The 20,934-nt window shown below is 32.0% G+C and overlaps 1 protein-coding gene across 1 annotated transcript in view; it reads left to right on the top strand.

Moving 5' to 3' along the window:
* Window positions 1–17,041, top strand: part of POF1B (POF1B actin binding protein) — a 128,905-nt gene extending 111,864 nt beyond the window's left edge. The window contains exons 9-16 of the mRNA XM_058712476.1: window positions 168–260; window positions 1,117–1,230; window positions 2,024–2,176; window positions 2,493–2,612; window positions 4,067–4,195; window positions 5,017–5,099; window positions 12,623–12,737; window positions 15,111–17,041. Coding sequence (XP_058568459.1) covers window positions 168–260; window positions 1,117–1,230; window positions 2,024–2,176; window positions 2,493–2,612; window positions 4,067–4,195; window positions 5,017–5,099; window positions 12,623–12,737; window positions 15,111–15,116 — 813 coding nt within the window. The 3' untranslated portion in view covers window positions 15,117–17,041. The remainder of the gene's footprint in view (window positions 1–167; window positions 261–1,116; window positions 1,231–2,023; window positions 2,177–2,492; window positions 2,613–4,066; window positions 4,196–5,016; window positions 5,100–12,622; window positions 12,738–15,110) is intronic.
* Window positions 17,042–20,934: the final 3,893 nt, after the last annotated feature.

Below are 20,934 nucleotides of genomic sequence, written 5' to 3'. Positions count from 1 at the left end.
CATGTTATTGACAAAATGCCTTCTATCACTATTCTAATATTGTTATATAAAAAATAAAACTTTAAATAAGTTTGTTTATGGGAATAGAAAAATAAGACTACTATTACTTATATTGCCTCTTTGTAAATACTAGTAAATACAAACCATCAATCGTTTTCTTCCTCCAGATGAGGGGTATGTCTGATAAATCACTCCGGCTAGTGCTGTCCACCTTCAGCAACATACGGGAAGAGCTTGGACATCTTCAAAATGACTTGACAGTAACACTTATTTTAATTTTTCTTTCCAAAGTCTTACTAGTTCTTACCTTTCTAATGTAGAAATGAAGTCATTTAATCTACCTTGCAAAATTCAATACAATGCAACAATATTATGCTCATCCAGACATATATTCTTGAAACAGTTACTTGGGGTTGAGAGAGGAAATAAAAGATCCCCAATGTCAAAATGAAAAAAGTTGGGTATACACTTATTATTTAGTTTGACACAAAGGTAATTTGATACCTAGAGCCAGGAAGTAGCTTCCAAAATTAGAATAGTCTAAGCCATTGAATGAGAATTTCCCCTTTTTTTCTGTAATAATAAAGCATACTTTGAATTTCTTAGAATACTTGAAAACTCCTTTCTCCAAGAACTTAACCTTTTTAGTTGGTGGTTTTGGTGCCATTATCTAAATATATTTAGAATGCCTTGAGCCTTTTTAGTTGGCATTCTTTGTGGCATTATCTAAATATATTTAGAATATCTTGCATACAATGAAGCCTGGAGTGGGTTATTTCATTCCTGGATTCTGATGAACACATTTAGATTATAATTTGAAAATTAACCATCTGCTGGGATTAACAAAAAGTCTTTGTAGATTGGGCAAAACATTAAAATAATTTGAAGGTTCTGCTTCATTGAACTTAGAATTGGTTCATCAAATGTCTCTTAGAATGCAAGTTTTTAAAGTTTCATCCATTTGTATCCTATATTTTGCTTGATTTTTTAGAATTATGTTTTATTAGACAGCTGCAAATGAACCAAGTGCTTATTTAAGGCTTCAAATATAAACAAATCTTTGTATTATGTGATTGTTGACAATTTCTGAATTATAACAAATAATTTTGCTTCTAGGCACTGGAAAATGACAAGATAAGACTTGAGAAAGACTTGGCATTCAAAGAAACTCAAATAAAAGAGTATGAAGAACTCTTGGCATCAGTGAGAGCAAATAATCGCCAGCAGCAGGTAAGTTGATATTTTCATTGATGATAAAGTAGATTGATAGATTTTCATATGCACAATTATTGACACCTTGTAGTTATGACATATAATACAGACAGAATTAAAATATGATGGAACAATTTATTCATATGAGACTTGAGTGGCTTTGGTTATTTACAATGACTGAAAGACTTCTCATAAGAACAGATAACCTTGTATGATATAGATATAAAGTATATACAATCCACAATTATCTGTGCTGCTGGGTGACAAAAATTGTATAAATATTGAAGAGCTAAGTACACTCATTCATTTAATCTACTAATATGTTGATTAAAAAGGTTCTGTAGTCTCAACACATGTTTGTGCAGTGAATAAATGAATAAACTCTGGAAGTATTATCCAGATGTCTGAGCAGAGACGATTCTAAGAAATTGTTATGAGTCCCTAAGGCTCATCCCTTCCTAATCTTCACTCCTATGACAGTCTCACATTTTTTATCAGTTTCCACATAAATAATCAGGTATATCATCATTTTGGTGCCTATTAGAAAGCAGAATATTGTCAAAGAGTAGCAAGAGTCAGATTGCTAAATTGGAACACTGAAAATTTGTTCAGTCTTAATTCCTTCTCATTCAAGATAAGCATATCACACTAGGGGCAAGAATCTATTTTATGGCTGATCTAATTTACCATGTAAGGGTAAATATATAATGGAAAAATATTGCTTTATTTCATTGAATTAATCAACTAAGAGAGTACTCTCCTCCAAAAAAGTAGAATCCTTTTGTCTTATTTACTTGCGTCTTTTTTATAGCAAGGACTTCAAGACTCAACCTCAAAATGCCAAGCATTGGAAGAAAACAATCTCTCTCTTCGACATACATTATCAGACATGGAATATAAACTAAAAGAACTGGACTACTGTAAGCGTAATTTAGAGCAAGAGAATAAAAATCTCAGAATACAGGTATTAAAATTTTGTTTTAAATACACATTATTGCCTTAGTTATATCATTGTAATCCTAGAATTTCCAACAGTAAATATATGCATATCTTACATGTGTACATATCCCATTCCTCTTGAGAAAATATATGGACTGCTTTCTGATGATTTCATATGTGGTTATGTATCATCTCACTGCCATTTGAACTATATAATGCAATTCCACTCTTGTCATTTAAATGCTTTGTTTAATCGTGTGGTTTTCATCTTATAATAAGTCTTATAATATGTATTTCCTTCATAACAATCCAACTACGGAAAGTTATTTCGCCTTCTGTAGGTTTCTGAGACTTGCATAGGCCCGATGCTGCAGGTGAAAATGGATGAGATTGGCAATCATTATATGGAGATGGTAAAAAACTTACGAATGGAGAAAGATAGAGAGATCTGCAAGTTAAGGGTATGTCGATCCTCCAGTGCATAAATACACAGGTCAGCACAAAGTTTCTAACAAGATTATGATGGTTTCAAGTTTAAAGCTACAAAAAAACCTACTAAAGGTAGAGTCAGGAATATGGCATAGAACCTTTTTTAAATATATATTACTGTGTATAGATATTGCTAAATTGTTTTCTAATTTAATCTTCTTAAATTTAATCACCTTAATTTTATCATGTTAACCTTCTCTAGAAAAGCAAAATAAAACATTAAGTTCAGTGTTTTGGTTTTTTATTTTTATTCATTTACTTTTAGTGGTTGGGAGGAACCCGTTATGATTTTGCTTACAGCATGCTTGTGCAGTCAAAAGCAACATTTGAGATTATCCAGCAAAACCACAGTTTGATTTTTAAAAATCCTCACTAGACTTTGAAGGATGATACATAGCAAGAACTTTGTCAGGCACAAGGATAAAAACAGTGTGGAATTATGTACCTTTAATTGGCTTCAAAATTAGGATTATATTTGTGAGAATAAGTATATGTTACCTTATCTTGCAATTCTACATCAAATTGACTAATTCTTAATTTAATGATTCATAAAATAGTTAAATATACTTAAATATTTAATGGAAAAACAGACCATAGGTTTTTCTCTCCAAATACCACCGTAGAATTTTTTCCACAAACAAAAATGAAACAAAATGTAGTTTGTTCAAAAGCCTACCAATTTTTCTAGAAGATTACCTTCACTTGTTTCTTTTTCATCCTAACATAACTAATAACACTTCAACTTAACATCCGTCTATGTGCACATAATGTAGTGCAGAAGAAAATGGGTGGGGTTTGGAGTCAGAATACCTGTTTTGGAATTGCAGCTATGTTGCTTACTAGCTGTGGGACTTTATGTCATATAACCTCTCTGGTAATCTCATTTAACTATTTTGTGAATAGGATTTTTTTTTTAATTTTCTTAATGTTTATCGATTTTTGAGAGAGAGAGAGAGAGAGAGAGAGAGGGAGAGCATAAGTGGGGGAGGCACAGAGAGAGAGGGAGACACCGAATCCAAAGCAGGCTCCAGGCTCTGAGCAGATAAATCATGCCAGAGGAATACTTTGTGAACTATAAATCACAATACAAAATTAGTTATTATTAGTGAGTTTTCTTTAATTAATATCTGAAGGAATCTAAAGTACCTATTTCTTAGCTTTATTTTAATCTTTGTGGCCTAGGACTGCTACTTAAGTAATGCTTAGCCCTATATAGGAAAGACACCTTTAAAAAATGAGAAACTCTTGTTGACATTTTAATTCACATTTTTTATTCATCAAACTCTACAAATGTTTACAACTATTGGCACTTTGCTCTTCATTTCATAACTTCCTGTATGACTTTATGCCACTTAACCTCTTGGAACTCAATTAGCTATTTTGTAAATCATATGTATAATAATTCTTATTTCTTTTAAATCACTAGACTCAATTAAATCAGTACCAAAAAGATGTTTCAAGAAGAGAAGGAACTTGCAGTGACTTCCAATTCAAGCTTCATGAACTGACAAGCTTGCTGGAAGAGAAGGACTCCCTCATAAAACGTCAGTCAGAGGTAAGAAGGGAAGTGATAGAGGTGGAGAGGAACTCAGTTAGGTATGATAAATACTTCCCATGAATTAGACAAGGGCACGTTTCCAAGACTCACTTTATTCATTAAGTAGAATGTAACTACGAAGAAGAGCAACATTCGTATTTGAAGAGATATAATTCAAATGAAAGCAAGAATTAAAGCAAAAAGAGTGCTATTGTGCATTTAATATTTCTACTTTTATATCTCATTAGCAGTGAAACTTCCAGGAAGACTGTGAGCTCTTTACTAGAATATTAGCTGCTTCAGCAAAGGGCTGTGTTATATTCCTCTCTGTATCTGTAGCATGTGGTCCAGGATCTGTTATAAAATAGTTTATATTGAAGGAAGGAACTACCAAAAACGGTGGCTGATGTTATATTGTTGTTATTGAACTAACGGTGTTTGTAATAATGATCAGTGATAGATTTTCAGTTAGGAAAGAATACCTGCTTCCATATTGAAGTTTTAGTGCTTTTCTGCTATGACTATTCTTTTCAAACTTTTTAGGACAAAAACTTTCACATCTTTGAGAACCATGTCCATTCAATATCATGTAATCCCTCAAATAAAGAGATCCTACACCAGTTAGTGAATTCCTGCACAGGCATATAACACAACTTATTTGGCAACACAAAGCAATAATATAAGGTATTTAACAGATGGGATTAAAACACTCTTATGTCCAAGCTAAAGGGGGAGGAAAAAAAGTAATTATTCTTACTAACCTTATTAAATGATCAAACATGCTTCTTACCTCATGTTTCTACTTTTTTCAAATAATTATATTTTCTTTTATTTGTAAGGAACTCTCAAAATTGAGACAAGAAATGCATTCATCTCATAACCAACCCTCCAGTGGTGGAAAGACTACTATTATCAAAAAAAAGTAATGTATTTTTAAATGAAATTTGAATGCAAATTTGGTTATTATATAATCCAAGTTATAGCATGTTTAATTTATATATATATATATATATATATATATATATATATATATATACAATCCAAGTTATAGCATATATATAAGTATATATATGTATATATATATGTGTGTGTGTGTATATACATATGTATATATATACATATATATATATATATATGTATATATATACATGCACACCCCTAGACAGAGTTTCTTTTCTGCAGGGCAGTAAATCTACTGAAGAACGGATATTTGCACAAGGGCATAGCAATTATAGTAAATAAAATTCTGTAGCACCTTTCCTGTATTTATAATATATCAAATACAATGTAAGTGAAAAACAAAATTTGTTGTTTAACCAACCATATTAGTCAATATTCTTTTAGTTGCACATGCCAAAAATTCAACTTAACATGGAAATTAGTTAATTCACTTAATTGGAATTGCTTGGTGTCCAGATGGATTTGTATGCTCAAAACATGTCTTCAGAAATATGTCTTTCTTTATCTCTTGGCTCTGCCTTTTCCTATGTAGACATCATTCTTAGGCATCTCCTCTCATAATAGCAATTTGACCACAGCTTACATCCCAGAAATTTAGCAAAATCAAATAGAAAGTGACACTTTAAGAACAGTTTCAGCAAAAGTCTATTTTGGATATTTCATATAAATGGAATAATATAAAATGTGGTCTTTTGTGACTGGATTCTTTCACCTTGCATAATGTTTTCAAGATTCATCCATGTTTTAGCATGTGTCAATACTTCGTTGCTTGTTGTTACTAAATAATATTACATTATATGGATATACAACATTTATCCATTCATAAATTGATGGACATTTGGGTTGTTTTCAATTTTTGACTATTAAGAATAATGCTATTGTGAATATCTGTGTGCAGATTTGTGTGGACACATGTGTTCATTTCTTTTGAGTATATACCTAGGAGTGGCATTGCTGGGGCACATGGTAACTCTACATTTAACTTTTTGAGGAATGGCTAAACTGTTTTCCAAAGCAGCTGTACAATTTTACATTCCCACCAGCAGTGTATTGAGTGTTCCAATTTCTCTCCATCCTCCTCAGAACTTGTTACTGTTTGTCTCTTGGATTATAGCCATGCTAAGGATGGGAGGTGGCATCTTATTGTGGTTTTCACTTGCATTTCTCTAATAATTAATGTTTAGTATTTTTTCATGTGCTTATTGGCCATTTGTATATCTTCTTTGGAGAAATGACTATACAAATTCTTTCTCCATTTTTAAACTGGACTACTTGCTTTTTTACTGTTGGATTGCAAGAAATATTATATATTCTGGATACAATTCCCTTATCAGAGATATGATTTCTAAATATTTTCTTCCATTCTATGGGTTATCTTTTTACTGTCTTGATAGTATCATTTGAAACACAAGTTTTTAATTTTGAGGAAGTCCAATTCATCTACTTTTTTCTTTTCTTACTTGTACTTTGGGTATATTGGGTACTCAAATATATATTAAGAAACCATTGCCTAACCCAAAGTCATGAAGGTTTATACCCAAGCTTTCTTCTAAGAGTTTTATACTTTTACCTATTACATTTAGATCTATGAACTATTTTGAGTTAATTTTTTATATGGTGTTAAGTAGGGTTCCAAGTTCATTCTTGTGCATGGGGCTATACAGTTGTTCCAATATCTTTTGTGGAATATACTATTTTTCCTCCCCCGCCCCAATAAATTAACTTGGCATCTTTGTCAGTAATCAAAAGATCATAAATGTAAGGCTAAATTTATAAACTCAGTTTTACTCCATTGATCTACTTGTATTTATATAAGTACTGATCTATTTGTCTGTTTATGCAAGTACCACACTGCTTTGATTACTATAGCTTTTCAGTTTGAAACCAGGGGTATGAGTTTTTAAACTTCTTTTCAAGACTGATTTGGCTATTTTTGGTCCTTTGCTTTTCCATATGTGTTTTAGGATAAGCTTGTTAAGAGATTAAATAAATATGTAGAAAACTTTGGGTATTATTGCCATGCTAACAGTATTAAGTCTTTTTATCCATGAGCATGGAGTCCTTTTCCATTTAGATTCTCTTTAATTTCTTAAAATAGTATTTGATAATTTCACTGCATAAGTCTTACCCTTCTTTTTTGTTAAATTTATTTCTAAGTACACTATATTTTTTATGTTATTGCTAAGTATACTATATTTTTTATGTTACTGTAAATAGAATTGTTTTCTTTTTCTTTTTTTATGTTTTAAGTTTTTTATTTAAATTCTAGTTAGTTAACATATAGTGTAATATTACTTTCAGCAGTAGAATTTAGTGATGAATCACTTACATATAACACCCAGTGCTTTTATTTGAGTATAGTTGACACACAATGTTACATTAATTTCAGGTGTATAATGTAATGATTCAACTTCTCTATATGTTATGCTACATTTATCACAAGTGTAGCTACCATTAGTCACCATGCAACACTATTAGAGTATAATTGACTGTATTTCCTATGCTGTGCCTTTTATTCCTGTACTTACTTTTTCCATAATTAGAAGGCTGTATCTCCCAATTCCCTTTACCATTTTGTCCATACTGTCACAATACTTCCTTCTGTCAACCATCAGTTTGTTCTCTATTTACAGGCCTGATTCTGCATCATGTTTGTGTATTTGTTTTTTTAGGCTTCATATGAATGAAATGCTATAGTATTTTTCTTTCTTGGTCTGACTTATTTCACTTTGCATAATGCCCTCTAGTTCTATCCATGTTGTTACAAAAGGCAAGATCTGATCTTTTTATGGCTGAATAGTATTCCATTTTACATATCTATCTATATCTATACGTATAGATATAGATAGATATAGATAGATACATATACAGATATATAGATATAGATATAGATATATAGATATATATCTTCCTTATCCATTTCATATATCATTTCAAACTAGTATTTTTGTTTTCTTGGTTAAGTACTCAAGAGTAGAAATATTAGACCATATGGTATTTCTATTTTTAATTTTTTAAGGAAAGTTCATGCTGATTTCCAGAGTGGCTGTACCAATTTTCATTCCCATGAATAGTACACTAAGTTTCCTTTTTCTCCACATCCTCACCAACACTTGCTATAGCTTGACACTTTTTATTTTCGCTATTCTGAAAGTTGTAAGGTGATATCTTATGGTAGCTTTGATTTGCATTTTCTGATGATTAATGATGTTGAGCATCTTTCCATGTGTCTATTGGATATCTATATGTCTATTTTGGAAAAATGTCTACTCAGGTTCTTCGACCTTGTTTTGAACATATTGTTGGTTTGGTTTGTTTTTTTTTTTTTTTTTGGTTTTGAGGTATAAACAGTCTTTATATATTTTGGATGTTAACCCCTTATCAGATATATCTTTGCAAATATCTTCTTCCATTCAGTAGATTGCCTTTTTGTTTTGTTGACGGTTCCTTAGCTGTGCAATCTAGAAAATGGCGGCCAAGGCCAATGTCAGAGAAGTTATTACCTGTGATTCCTTTAGGATTTTTATGGCTTCAGGTCTCACATTTAGGTCTTCAATCTATTTTGAGTTTATTTTTGTGTGTGGTATAAGAAAGTGGTCCAGCTTCATTCTTTGCATGTTGCTGCCCAGTTTTACCAACATCATTTGTGGAAAAGACTATCTTTTCCCCGGTATGTTCTTGCCTGTTCTGTTATAGACTAATAGACCATATATGTTTGGGTTTCTTTCTGGACTTTCTATTTTGTTCCATTGACATATATGTCTAGTTTTTGTGCCAGTACCATAATGTATTAATAAATTCAGATTTGCAGTATATCTTGAAATTTGGAATTGTGACACCTGCTACTTTGTTTTTCTTTCTTTTTTTCCTATTAGAGATGAATATAATATTCACATGTTTTGTTTTTTTTTATTTTTTATTTTTTAAAATTTACATCCAAATTAGGTAGCATATAGTGAAACAATGATTTCAGGAGTAGATTCCTTAATGCCCCTTACCCATTTCTCAAGATTGCTTTGGCTATTCAGGGTCTGTTGTGGTTCCATAAATATTTTAGGATTGTTTGTTCTAGTTCTCTGAAAAATGTTGGTTTTTTTTTTTTAAAGGGATTTCATTATATCTGTAGATTGCTTGGGTAGTATAAACATTTTAACAATAGTAAGACTTCCAACCCATAAGCATTGTATATGTTTCCATTTGTTTGTTGTCTTCAATTTCTTTCATCAATGTTTTATAGTTTTCAGAGTATAGGTCTTTGACCTCTTGGTTAAGTTTATTTGTAGGAATTTTGTTCTTTTTGGTGCAATGTAAATGGGATTGTTTTTTTAATTTTCACTTTCTGCTGCTTGACTATTAGTTTATAGGAATTTAATAGATTTCTGTACTTTGGTTTTGTATCCTGTGACTTTACTGAATTCATTTATTACTTCCAATTGTTTTTTATAGAGTCTGTAGGATTTTCTATGTATAGTATTATGTCATCTACAAATAATAAACGTTTTACTTCTTCCTTACCAATATGGATGCCTTGTATTTCCTTTTCTTACCTGATATCTGTGGGTAAGACTTTCAGTACTATACTGAACAAAAATGGTGAGAGTGGATATCTTTATCTTGTTTCTGATCTTAGAGGAAAAGCTCTGTTTTTCACCATTGAGTATGATGTTAGCTGTGGGTTTTTCATATGTGACCTTTATTATGTTAAGGTATTGTTCCTCTGAACCCTCTTTGTTGGGAGTTTTTATCATGAACAGAGTTGAATTTTGTCAAAAGCATTGGTTGAGATGATCATATGATTTTTATCCTTCCTTTGCTGATGTGGTGCATCACTTTGATTGATTTGGGAATATTGAACTCTCCTTGCATCCCGTGAATAAATCCCACTGGATCGTGGTGAATGGTCCTTTTAATGTATTGTTGAGTGTAGTTATCTTTGTCTGGTTTTGGTATCAGGGTAATGCTGGTCTCATAGAACATATTTGGAAGCTTTTCTTCCTCTTTTATTTTAGGAATAGTTTGAAGAGAATAAGTATGAATTCTTCTTTAACTGGTAGAATTCACCTATGAATCCATTGGTCCTAAACTTGTATTTTTTGATAGTTTTTTTTTCAACTAATTCAGTTTTGTTACTTGTAACCAGTCTGTTCAGATTTTCTATTTCTTCATCCAGTTTTGGAAGATTGTATGTTTCTAGGTATTTATCCTCTTCTTCTAGGTTGTACAATTTTTTGGTTATAATTTTTCATAATATTCTCATAATGCTTTCTATTTCTGTGGTGTCAGTTGTTACTTATTTCTTTTCTGATGTTTTTATTTAAGTCCTTTCTCTTTTTTTTTTTTTTTTGATGAGTCTGGCTAAGGATTTATTAATTCTGCTTATCTCTTCAAAGAGCCATCTCTTGGTTTTATGTATTTTTTCTTTTTCTTTCTTTTTTTTTTTTAGTCTTTATGTCATTTATTTCTTCTCTAATCTTTATTATATCCTTGCCTCTACTCACCTTGGGCTTTTTTTTGTTGTTCTTCTTCTTTTTCTAGTTCCTTTAGGTGTTAAGATTAGATTGTTTATTTGAATTTTTCTTATTTCTTGATTTAGGCCTGTCATCATTATATTATGTCCCTCTAAGAACTGCTTTCATTGCATCTGAAAGATTTTGGACCATTGTGTTTCCATTTTCATTTGTCTTCATGTTTTTTTTTAAATTTATTCTTTGACTTGTTGGTTGTTTAGTATCATTTTGGTTGGCCTCCATGTGTTTGTGTTTTTCCAGTTTTTTCCCCTTGTGATTGATTCCTAGGTTTATACTAATGTGGTTGGAAAAGATGCATGGTATTTCAATCTGCTTGAATTTATTGAGACTTGTTTAGTGGCCTAACATGTGATCTATTCTGGAGACCATTCCATGTACACTTGAAAAGAATTTGCATATTTTCCTTTGTGAGGGAATGTTCTGAATATATCTGTTATATCCATCTGCTCTAATGTGCCAAGGACACTGTTTTCTTATTGATTTTCTGTCTGAATGGTCTATTCCTTGATGTAAGTGGGGTGTTAAAGTTCTTTGCTATTACTATCAATTTCTGTCTTTATGTCTGCTAACATTTGCTTTTATGTAATTTAAGTTCTCTAATGCTGGTTGCATAGATATTTACAGTTGTCATATTCTTTGGTTGGATCAATCCTTTTATCATCATGCAATTCCCTTCTCTTTCTCTTGTTACAGTCTTTAAGTCTGTTTTGTCTGATATAAGTATTGCCACCTTAGCTTTTTTGTTTTTTATTTTTTGGCTTCCATTTGCAAGGCAAATGTTTTTCCATACCTTCACTTTCAGTCTTTATGTGTCTTTAGGTCGGAGGTGAGTCTCTTGTAGGCAGCATATAGATGTGTATTAATTTCTGTAGTAGCCATTTTACCACCTATGGCTTTTGATTGGAGAATTTAAGTCATTTACATTTACAATAACTATTGATAGGTAACTATTGATAAAATAACTTATTGCCATTTTGTTGTTTGTTTTCTTTCTTTTTTTGTAGTTCTTGTCTTTTCTTCACCTCATGTTCTTTCTTTGTGATTGGTAAGTTTCTGTAATGGTGTGTTTGGCTTTCTTTCTCTTTATTTTGTTGTATATTTATTATAGGTTTTGTGTTTGTGGTTACCATGTGGTAGAATTGTTTTTCTTAATTTCATTTTCAGATCACTTATTGCAAGTACACAAGATTAAAATTGATTTTTGTGTATTGAATTCTATTCTTTAACTTTGTTTTTAAGTACTTCTTTTAAACTGTTAAAACCTATAGTCTGGGACTAATGTCATCCCACTACTAAGGCAATATTTTTTCTGTAGTTTCTTCCTGATGCCCACCATATTAGGAAGGTCTTTCTACTCTTGTTAGTGACACACAAACTATTCCCTTTACTGTGTGAGCTCCAGGGATTTCTAAGCTTCTCTTTCCTAGTTCTTTCCCCAGGTTCAGTAACTTTTTCACATGCCTCCACTAATCAGTACTCATCCAAAGACTTGTAGAAAACCCTCTACAGGTCTCTTGACCTCTAGCTATATAGTTCTCTCCTGTCTGGTGTTCTACCCCACACTGGCTGCTTTGGCACACCTTTACTTGAAATTCAGTCACTTCAACTTTGTGAGACTGCAGGGATCTATTTGGCTTCCTTTTCCCTGTCCCGTGACCAAGAAACTCTCTAGGCAGTGAACTAGGCACTTGTATGGTTCATATCATTTGGTTCCCTTCTGTAGGATCATTGTCTTGTGCTGCCAGTGGTCCATCATTGCCAGAAGCAGAAGTACTTCCCTTTTACCCTTTTAAAATAATAGTAGTAAAGCTTTTTACAGTAAGAGGGGATTTTCTTTTTAGAGTTAAAAGGCATTCAGAGCCATGTTAGTCTAATAAGGGGTTTTGAACTAGGAGTGACTAAAAAGGAAGGAGAGTCATTTTTTTTGCAGCTGGTAAATTAACTTTTTTTTGTATAGGTACAGGACACAATATCCAATCCTAGGACTCCTTTATGATGACTATGAATATATACCACCAGGTAGTGACACACAGACTATTGTGATTGAGAAAACAGAAGACAAATGGACTTGTGTAAGTTCACTTGGGTATTTATAGTCATATTAGTTGTAGAAATTTATATATATCCTAAATATAACAAATAGCCTTCAAAAATTGTGGTAAAATACCAAAGCAAACTAAAATATTCCAGTTTGATTTTCTCTTAAAGACTTTTCCATGTTTTCCTTACTGATAAATAATGTGAATTAAGAAACTTTGGGATGATTCATACATGGATAATATAATTGTTATTGAACTAATTCCATTCAAATTTTCAAAAAAAAAACCCCTCCTTTTTTCTAAAGCAGGTAGACAGTTATGAAGAATGACAGATGGAGAAGAGACATGTTTTAATAGCATTTGTCTTGCAGTCTTGAATATGCTACTTATTCTTGTAGATAGAAATTTTTAATACTTTGAAAGGAGGTGTGTCTGTCTTTGTCAATAGATTGTAAGAACCCCCAGCTTTAAATCCCAGTTATAGTGGTGCTGATGAAGAATACTTTATAAGTCATGTACTCTAAAACCTACCTTTTATAACATCCTCCAAGATGACCAAGTGACATGGACCTTAGCATCTTTCTAAGTAGTCCAATGCATTGCTAAGTTGGCTGATTACTAAAACCCTGTTCTTATAAAGGACTGAAGCTATTTTCCTAAAACTTTTACTTTTTGTTCTGTTAACTTTTAAAGTAGTGAACATCAAACAAGGGATATATTTACCCTAGTGCAGTGGCTATCAGGGACAATTTTTCCCCCTAGGGGGCATTTAGCAATGTTTGGAGACATTTTTGGTTTTCACAACTAGGGATTGGGTACTATTGGCATCTGGTGGGTGAAAGCTAAGGATGCTGCTAAGGATCATACAATGAGCAGAACAGTCTCTCACAACAAAGAATTGTCCAGCCCAAAATGCTAATACTGCTGAGGGCTGAGAAACCTGCTAACATGACAGAATCATCATGGGGGTTTTCTTCCTAATTGTATACTCTACATTACTGCCAAGAGAGACTAAAAGTAAACCAATGATAATGATGGGAATGTATGATATCCCTCAAGTATAATGGACAGAAAATAACACTGAGGATCATAGCTTTAAAACACACAGACTCTAACTTTAACACTGAAAATGACAACCTTTGTGTTATTATATTAAAAACTGCTTAAATACCAAAAGCAGATAAAACTAAGTTATGGTTATTAAAATCAGGAAATGGTTATCCGTGAGGGAAGGTACTGATTGGAAGGGAGCATAAGGAGGATTACTAGGGTCTTAATGTGCTGTTACTTGATCTGCATAATGGTTGCATATATGTGTTCAGTTTGGAAAAATTAATTTAGTTGTAGACATATATATGTACTTTTTCTATAGACTTATTATACTTGAATAAGTTTTAAAATGCCTAACTATATATACAATGATAAGCAATAGATAAATACACAAATGTCAATTATTCTGCAGAACCTTTTAAAGAAATTTTAAAATTGCAGAGTTATAGTCAACAAAATATTGCAGAAATATTATAAATTACTGCTAATATATAGTTAATAAAATTAAGTCTCTGTTAAATAACACACACTAAAAATGATCTTTTAGATGAATAAGCTCAAATATTTGAATAAAAAAATTCAAAAAGTTTTTAGCCTTGAAGCCCATCTCTTAAGTACAATCAGCCATCAATCTTGATTATATGGTTGTCTATCATCAGTGAAAGCAACCAATATTTGGTAGACCCCCCCACCAAATAATAGTTTGAGCTTTGACATATATTGTGTTTCTCAGTCCATTAGTTAGCTGAGAACTATTTATTACTAATTAAATGATAAAGGCTACTTGATGGCCCAAGAACCAGTAGCAAGAGAAAGTCAGCATAGGATTTAAAATTTGTCACTCAGAGATTATTTGATACTGAAATTTAAGATTGGAAAGCAACCTCTGCTACTAACCACATGTGCCCAAGAGGTAGCATCAATATGAGGACTTGCCAAATAAAAGATCTACATCTACATCAAACTGATATTTGAAGGGGATTAGATAGTGAGAGAAAATTCAAAATATATTTTAGTAACTTCACAGATGATAGATCTATATTTATTAACAGATATGTTTGAACATATTTCACCTGTAAATAAGACACCAAGGAAGAAATCTATTCAATCCTCCCTTCAGTTATTGAAACACATACCTTGAAAAAAGTCAGAGAGACCATTGTTTCACTGAATATACATATAAAATGTTACCACAAAAGTGCAGTACATTTCTTTTGGTTATATATATATATATATATATATATATATATATATATATATCAATTTAAATCATTGTCCATAACTGTATACATACAATAAGAATATCTTAAATGAATTATGAACCAATTGTAAACTAACTTTTTTTTCATTTTCTAGCCATGAATGGATCTCCAACTCATAAGAGTTTTTTTTTTTTTGTATGTGTCTACATTAGTACTTTGTTATTTCCCATAACTAAAGGCCAATCAAAATTTTGAACCATGCTACTACCCAGTGAATTTAATGGAATAAATTAATTCTGCAAATGACAGTTTCTTCAGCCACTTATGAAGCCTGAATGCTTTCTATCACATTTTTGTATTCAATATAGCAACATGTTGTTTGTTTAAACTTCAATTCCAGATACTGTAGAACATAATCCACTGGTTTTCAATAGGGTGCTTTCTAGACACTGAATTAATTTGTTGGGGTAGAGACTTTACAAGTTATTGTCAGAAGATTTTCTCTGTTATTAGATGTGCAATTCAGCTACAAAATATTGTTTTTAACCAAAAAAAGAAAAAAATACTGTGTTAAAAAAAGTTTAACTAGTATATGGTATATACAGCATATATTTGCTTTCATCACATTAAACCTTGTGACTAAAAGAGATACTCTATTACATGCTATTTATACCTCTTGGAAACAACTAAATCAAAGGTGATGGTTAATTTCATTTAGCAGAGAAGTAGGATAATATCTTTTTTAAAAAACTAAATCCACTACATTAGTCATTATACTATTATAGTTCTAAGAACATATCAGTGTCTTGATTTGGCAAATCTGTTCTTTCAAAGCATATTGTCCCCAAATGAGCCTACCCCACTTCTTGAAAAATATGTAATACCATATTGTAGTAGTGGGAAGAAGGCAGGCAGGCATTTTTACAGAAGTATAAAACATGTAACATTGAATTGTATAAAGGTTTAGGGAATACAAAGAGCAAGAACAAATACTTGCTATCTATATCCTATTTGGGAGAAAAAGATTTTATAGTAGAGTATTTAATGCATTTAGAAGTTGATTAATTGGGTTCTAATGACTTTACAAAGTGAAAGAAAGTATTTTCCAAATACATTAGTAGATGAAAACTAAATCTTAATTTCAACCCCTCTGGTTAAAGTTAAGAATTGGCAAAAATTAAAATGTTTACATTTGACAAAGTATAGATTAAGGCAGTAAATATATTTGGGTTACATGTGAATGAGGTTTTGCAATGAAATATCTTTGTATATATCTATATAGAATTGCCATGCCTGACAATTATATGCTAATAATTACTCATTATACTAAGAAACCATTAAGGTAGGAACAGATGAGGAATTACACTAAATCAAACCATAAATGAGATAAATGATTTTAAAATTCTTATATAATATTTAAATAGGTCTTGATATGAAACTAAGAACCTTATTGTATTATCTTAATACTTTGAGTAAAATGTTAAGCTTTATAATGTGGATTAATACAATTCCAATTTTATCACTATTTTGTGATATTAAATGTTAATATTCTTCATGAGCTATATAGTCGTTAATTTTTTTTCCTTGGTGTAGGAACAACAGAACAGTTTCTCTTCTGCTAACCACACATACATGTAACTACAACAAAATTACGCCTTGTTATCTACCCATTACATATGATAAAATGGAAGTTTTTAGTAGCCTGATAGATATGGTAGTCATGCTACCATGACATATGAAAATTAGAACAAGTGTGATTTTCCTAAAATGTTCTTAAATAAACATCACAATGTCCAAAATTTGGGGCAGTTAAGAAATCAACAGTTCAGTGACTCGATCCATGCACAATGGATGGGTATTATAATGAGGTGCTCATTATACTTAACAAACTTAAATGTATGTATTCCTTTTCCAATTTGTGGTTAAGATTAATAGAAATAGTAGTGATATTTTTCCTCTCACAAGTTTCACACAGCTTATCTTTGAAAATTGCACATTGTCAAGTGAGAAATACCTGTTTATCTAATTTCTATTCCAGTATGTTTTGCTTTAGATATCAAATAAAATGGAGACTGTGCAACCACATGCAAGGCAATTTGTTTAAGTGTCTAAATAAAATATGTTGAGGCACCTGGGTGGCTGTTGGTTAAGCGTCTGACTTTGGCTTAGGTCAGGATCTCAGCATTCATGAGTTTGAGCCCTGAGCCCTGCATCAGGCTGACTGTTGTCCACTCAGAGCCTGCTTCAGATTGTCTATTTCTGCCCCTCCCCTGCTTGCTCTCTCTCCCTCTCTCTCTGTCTCTGTCTCTCTCTTAAAAATAAACATTAAAAAATATGTTAAGGGGCACCTGGGTGTCTCAGTTGGTTAAGCATCCAACTTCAGCTCAGGTCATGATCTCACAGTTTGTGAGTTGGTGTTCCATGTCAGACTCTGTGCTGACAGCTCAGATCCTGGATCCTGCTTCAGATTCTGTGTCTCCCTCTCTAACCCTCCCCTGCTCATGCTCTGTCTCTCTCTCTCTCTCTCTCTCTCTCAAAAATAATTTAAAAAAAACATAAAAAATATGTTAAGTATCTGTATGGTTCTTGTGGAAGTCCTAGCAGGAAACATATTTTTAGCTTAGCTGTATATTTTCATCACAAAGTTATTATCATGTGAATGTTTATATTAGAACTAATAAGCACAACCTTAATTTTTTTTTGAAAAAACACTTAATGTGAACTACTAGAGACAACACTGTAACATAGTTGGACCTGTGGTTGATGCAAGTTTCTGCTTTAAATGAGAATTTCTTTGCTTACAAACTTAGTCTTTCAAGTTCCATAACTCATTGTTTCAAATGTTTTATGTTTCTCCCTAACAAAAAACCATTCTCACTTATTTCCATTATTGTAATCTACAGATGACATGTAGACATAATTCTTTTGAAAGTAAATAATAAGCTGTGAAAATACTTTTCTCTACAAGGTACCTCTCCCCCACAACACACCATTATTAAATTTATTGGATTTCCATAATACTTTTTTCAATAAAAATATAAAGTATTTCATGCTCATCCTAGAATATATAAAATAATAAATATAATCTTTTTAAAAGTAAGGAATGTAATAATTACATTCATCTTAATAAAACCTTTAACATTTAGTGACAAAATAACACATACCTCTTTTGAGTCTGCAAAAGAACACTGGAATTGTTTTATAACATAATTAAATGATAACCAGGCAGTCTTGGTAATCTTGAATTGGTCTCTTGTAAATGAAATGTCGTTAAGTCCAGAGTCTTTATGTTTGGTATCCATCCCATTACGTTAAAATAATTTTGTTATTAAAGTTTATGTTCCAGAGATCCTTTATGTTAAGGGATAGCCTTTACAATATGCTTTGCCTCAGTAATTGGTACGCTAACATAGTGTTGAACACTCCTAGCTTGTGTGTGCCCAGATGAAACAGATCAATTTATTAAAATGGGAGAATATATAAGCTTTTTGAGATGGTTCCCTAAAGGGTTCTGATGACCCAGCCATGTTATGATAAGGAGGTGGTGCTGGAATCTAGGATGACAGGGTTTTGGACTCAGGAGGTGACTGGGACATACATTATGGGTTAAAAAGGATAGTTTCAATATTGCCAATTGGTCCAGATTTTAAAACAGAGTAGCGTTCTCTTTGGAATACTCAGATAATGCTCAATAGAAAGGGATAGCAACTAGAACAAGGCATAGGAAAACATTTTTAGTTTAGGGTACCTAGTGCTAGACCATTGACTCTACAAATTATACAATTTCTTCTGTGAAGCCTCCAAATTCCAAATAACAATATCCACTTCTCATTCTAGGATCCAAGGTTCTTAGACCTTTCTTAAACAGTATCAACTTTACAAAGCTAATTCTTTTGGAAGGACAGGGTGAACCTGAACAAAGTTGGTAAAATTCTCTAATCCAATGATATTCTAGGGTTTTTAGTTCTGTGTTTTCTCTAAGAGAAGCCTTATTAGTCCCAAGAACATTATTGAATAGAATTCCAAGTCTAGCTAGTTTTTTTTTCCCTTGATTCTCACAAGGGGAATAGAAAGATCTGAATAAGAGGATTCTTTTGTTCCTCCACCCTCATGAGACGTAATTTTTTTTCCCCTGGAAGTAGGCATATTTAAGAATTGTGCTATATTTTCCTTCAAAAACTTTTAAAAAGATGTCAGGGATTTAGTTCAAATTAAACCACTGGGAAAAGGGGATCTTAAATTAAACCAGTGAGGGGTAGGTAGGTAGGTAGGTGAGGGGAAGGGTGAGGAAGAATATAAATGAGACAAAACTGGCCATGAAGTGATGATTGCTGAAGCTGGTTGATAGCTATCTAGGGCTTCATTATATTCTATCTTTGCAAATGGTTGAAAGTTTTCTGCAATAAAAGCTATCATATCATATATATATGTATATATATATATACATATATATATGTACACATATCTATACATATATTATACATATACACATATATAATACATATCTCTAAGGGAAGTTCAAAGTACAAACTGGTGGTTGTCCTGTATGAGACACGAGTTGAATTTGAAAGCCCTACCTGAGTAACAATTTCCTCTGCATCATGGTATAGGTCATTTAGAAGTGACAATCATACAAATCCATCTCCACATAATGACTGTGAACTGTTCTGGAAGAATTATTTTGTGGCAATTCCCAAATTATTTCTCCTTCTCTAAAGATACTTTGACCTGCATTTTTAGATGAAATCTGTTTTACCATATAAGGTGGGCCTTGCTGGTAAAATGTGTATTTTTTTTAAATGTGTATTTTTTAAGAAAATCTTGTTTGTAACATGGACTAAATATTTTTTTTAATTTTTAACTATATGCTTAAGTATTTTTTTTCTTTTTTTGATATAATTTATTGTCAAATTGGCTTACATACAGTACCCAGTGTTCATCCCAACAAATGCTCTGAATTCTTATCTGTTGTAGCTTGACTGAAGTTTTCTAGACCAAATTCATAAGTGAAAGAAAGAAAATGCATCTATTTTTCTCCAGCTACACTGTAACTATGAACTGGAATAACCTCTTCACATGGCTCTCTGCTTCTTTCAGCTTCTCTACAATGCCTTCCTCACATAACCTCCAGAGTGATCTTCAAAATGTAAATCATATTAATCCCGTAAAATCCTCTAATGGTTTCCCATATCAATTTCTCATCTCTTATCAGTCAGTCTCCCTCACTGTGGTCCAGCCAAAGCTTGTTCTATCTCAGGTTATTTGTATTTGCATGCTTCTCTGCCTTGTATGCTCTTCCACAAGATCTTAATGACTCGTTCCTTCTTGTCACTCATGTCTCAGCTGAAAAGCCATGTCTTCAGTACAGATTGCCTCTATCCACTCATGCACAGCTATCTATTTAAGCAAATTTGCCAAAGCATACCAGAATTACACTGGAGGATTTTGTCTACCACATTATTAATCCTATGGTGGTAACACATGGGAGCTTACTAGAAATGCAGAATTGTATGTCCCATCCCACACCTACTAAATCAGAACATGTATTTTAACAAGATCCCTAGGTGAACCCCATAAAAATTAAAGCTTAAAAAGCACTGGTCTAACATGTAATGACTAAATGATTTCTTCTTTTTCTGTTAGTGATCATTAAAGAATAATTAACCCAGTTGACAGTTTTAAGCAATAGGGCTATATATCTAGGTACATGAATTCTATTAAATGTTGACTGCTTTAAATATAGCAGGTTAAGTGTCATTTGCAAAAATCTTTCCCAAATACTTGATTTAATGCTTTTCCTTTTGAATGTATATTGGTCTATTTGGAACATAGTTAAATTCTTTTCTCAGGATTGTGTTACTTAAGCAGGTTAGGAATTTTCACAGTTTTCTCTAATCTCAAGTCTTAAGATGAATACCTTTATAGCATTTCATCATGGTTTTAGCAGAAATATACATTTTTAAGGAGTAATCATGCCA

Source organism: Neofelis nebulosa, chromosome X (genome assembly GCF_028018385.1).
Source record: "Neofelis nebulosa isolate mNeoNeb1 chromosome X, mNeoNeb1.pri, whole genome shotgun sequence".
NCBI lineage: Eukaryota > Metazoa > Chordata > Mammalia > Carnivora > Felidae > Neofelis > Neofelis nebulosa.
Note: the sequence above shows the minus strand (reverse complement) of the source record. Positions and strands in the feature narration are given on the sequence as shown.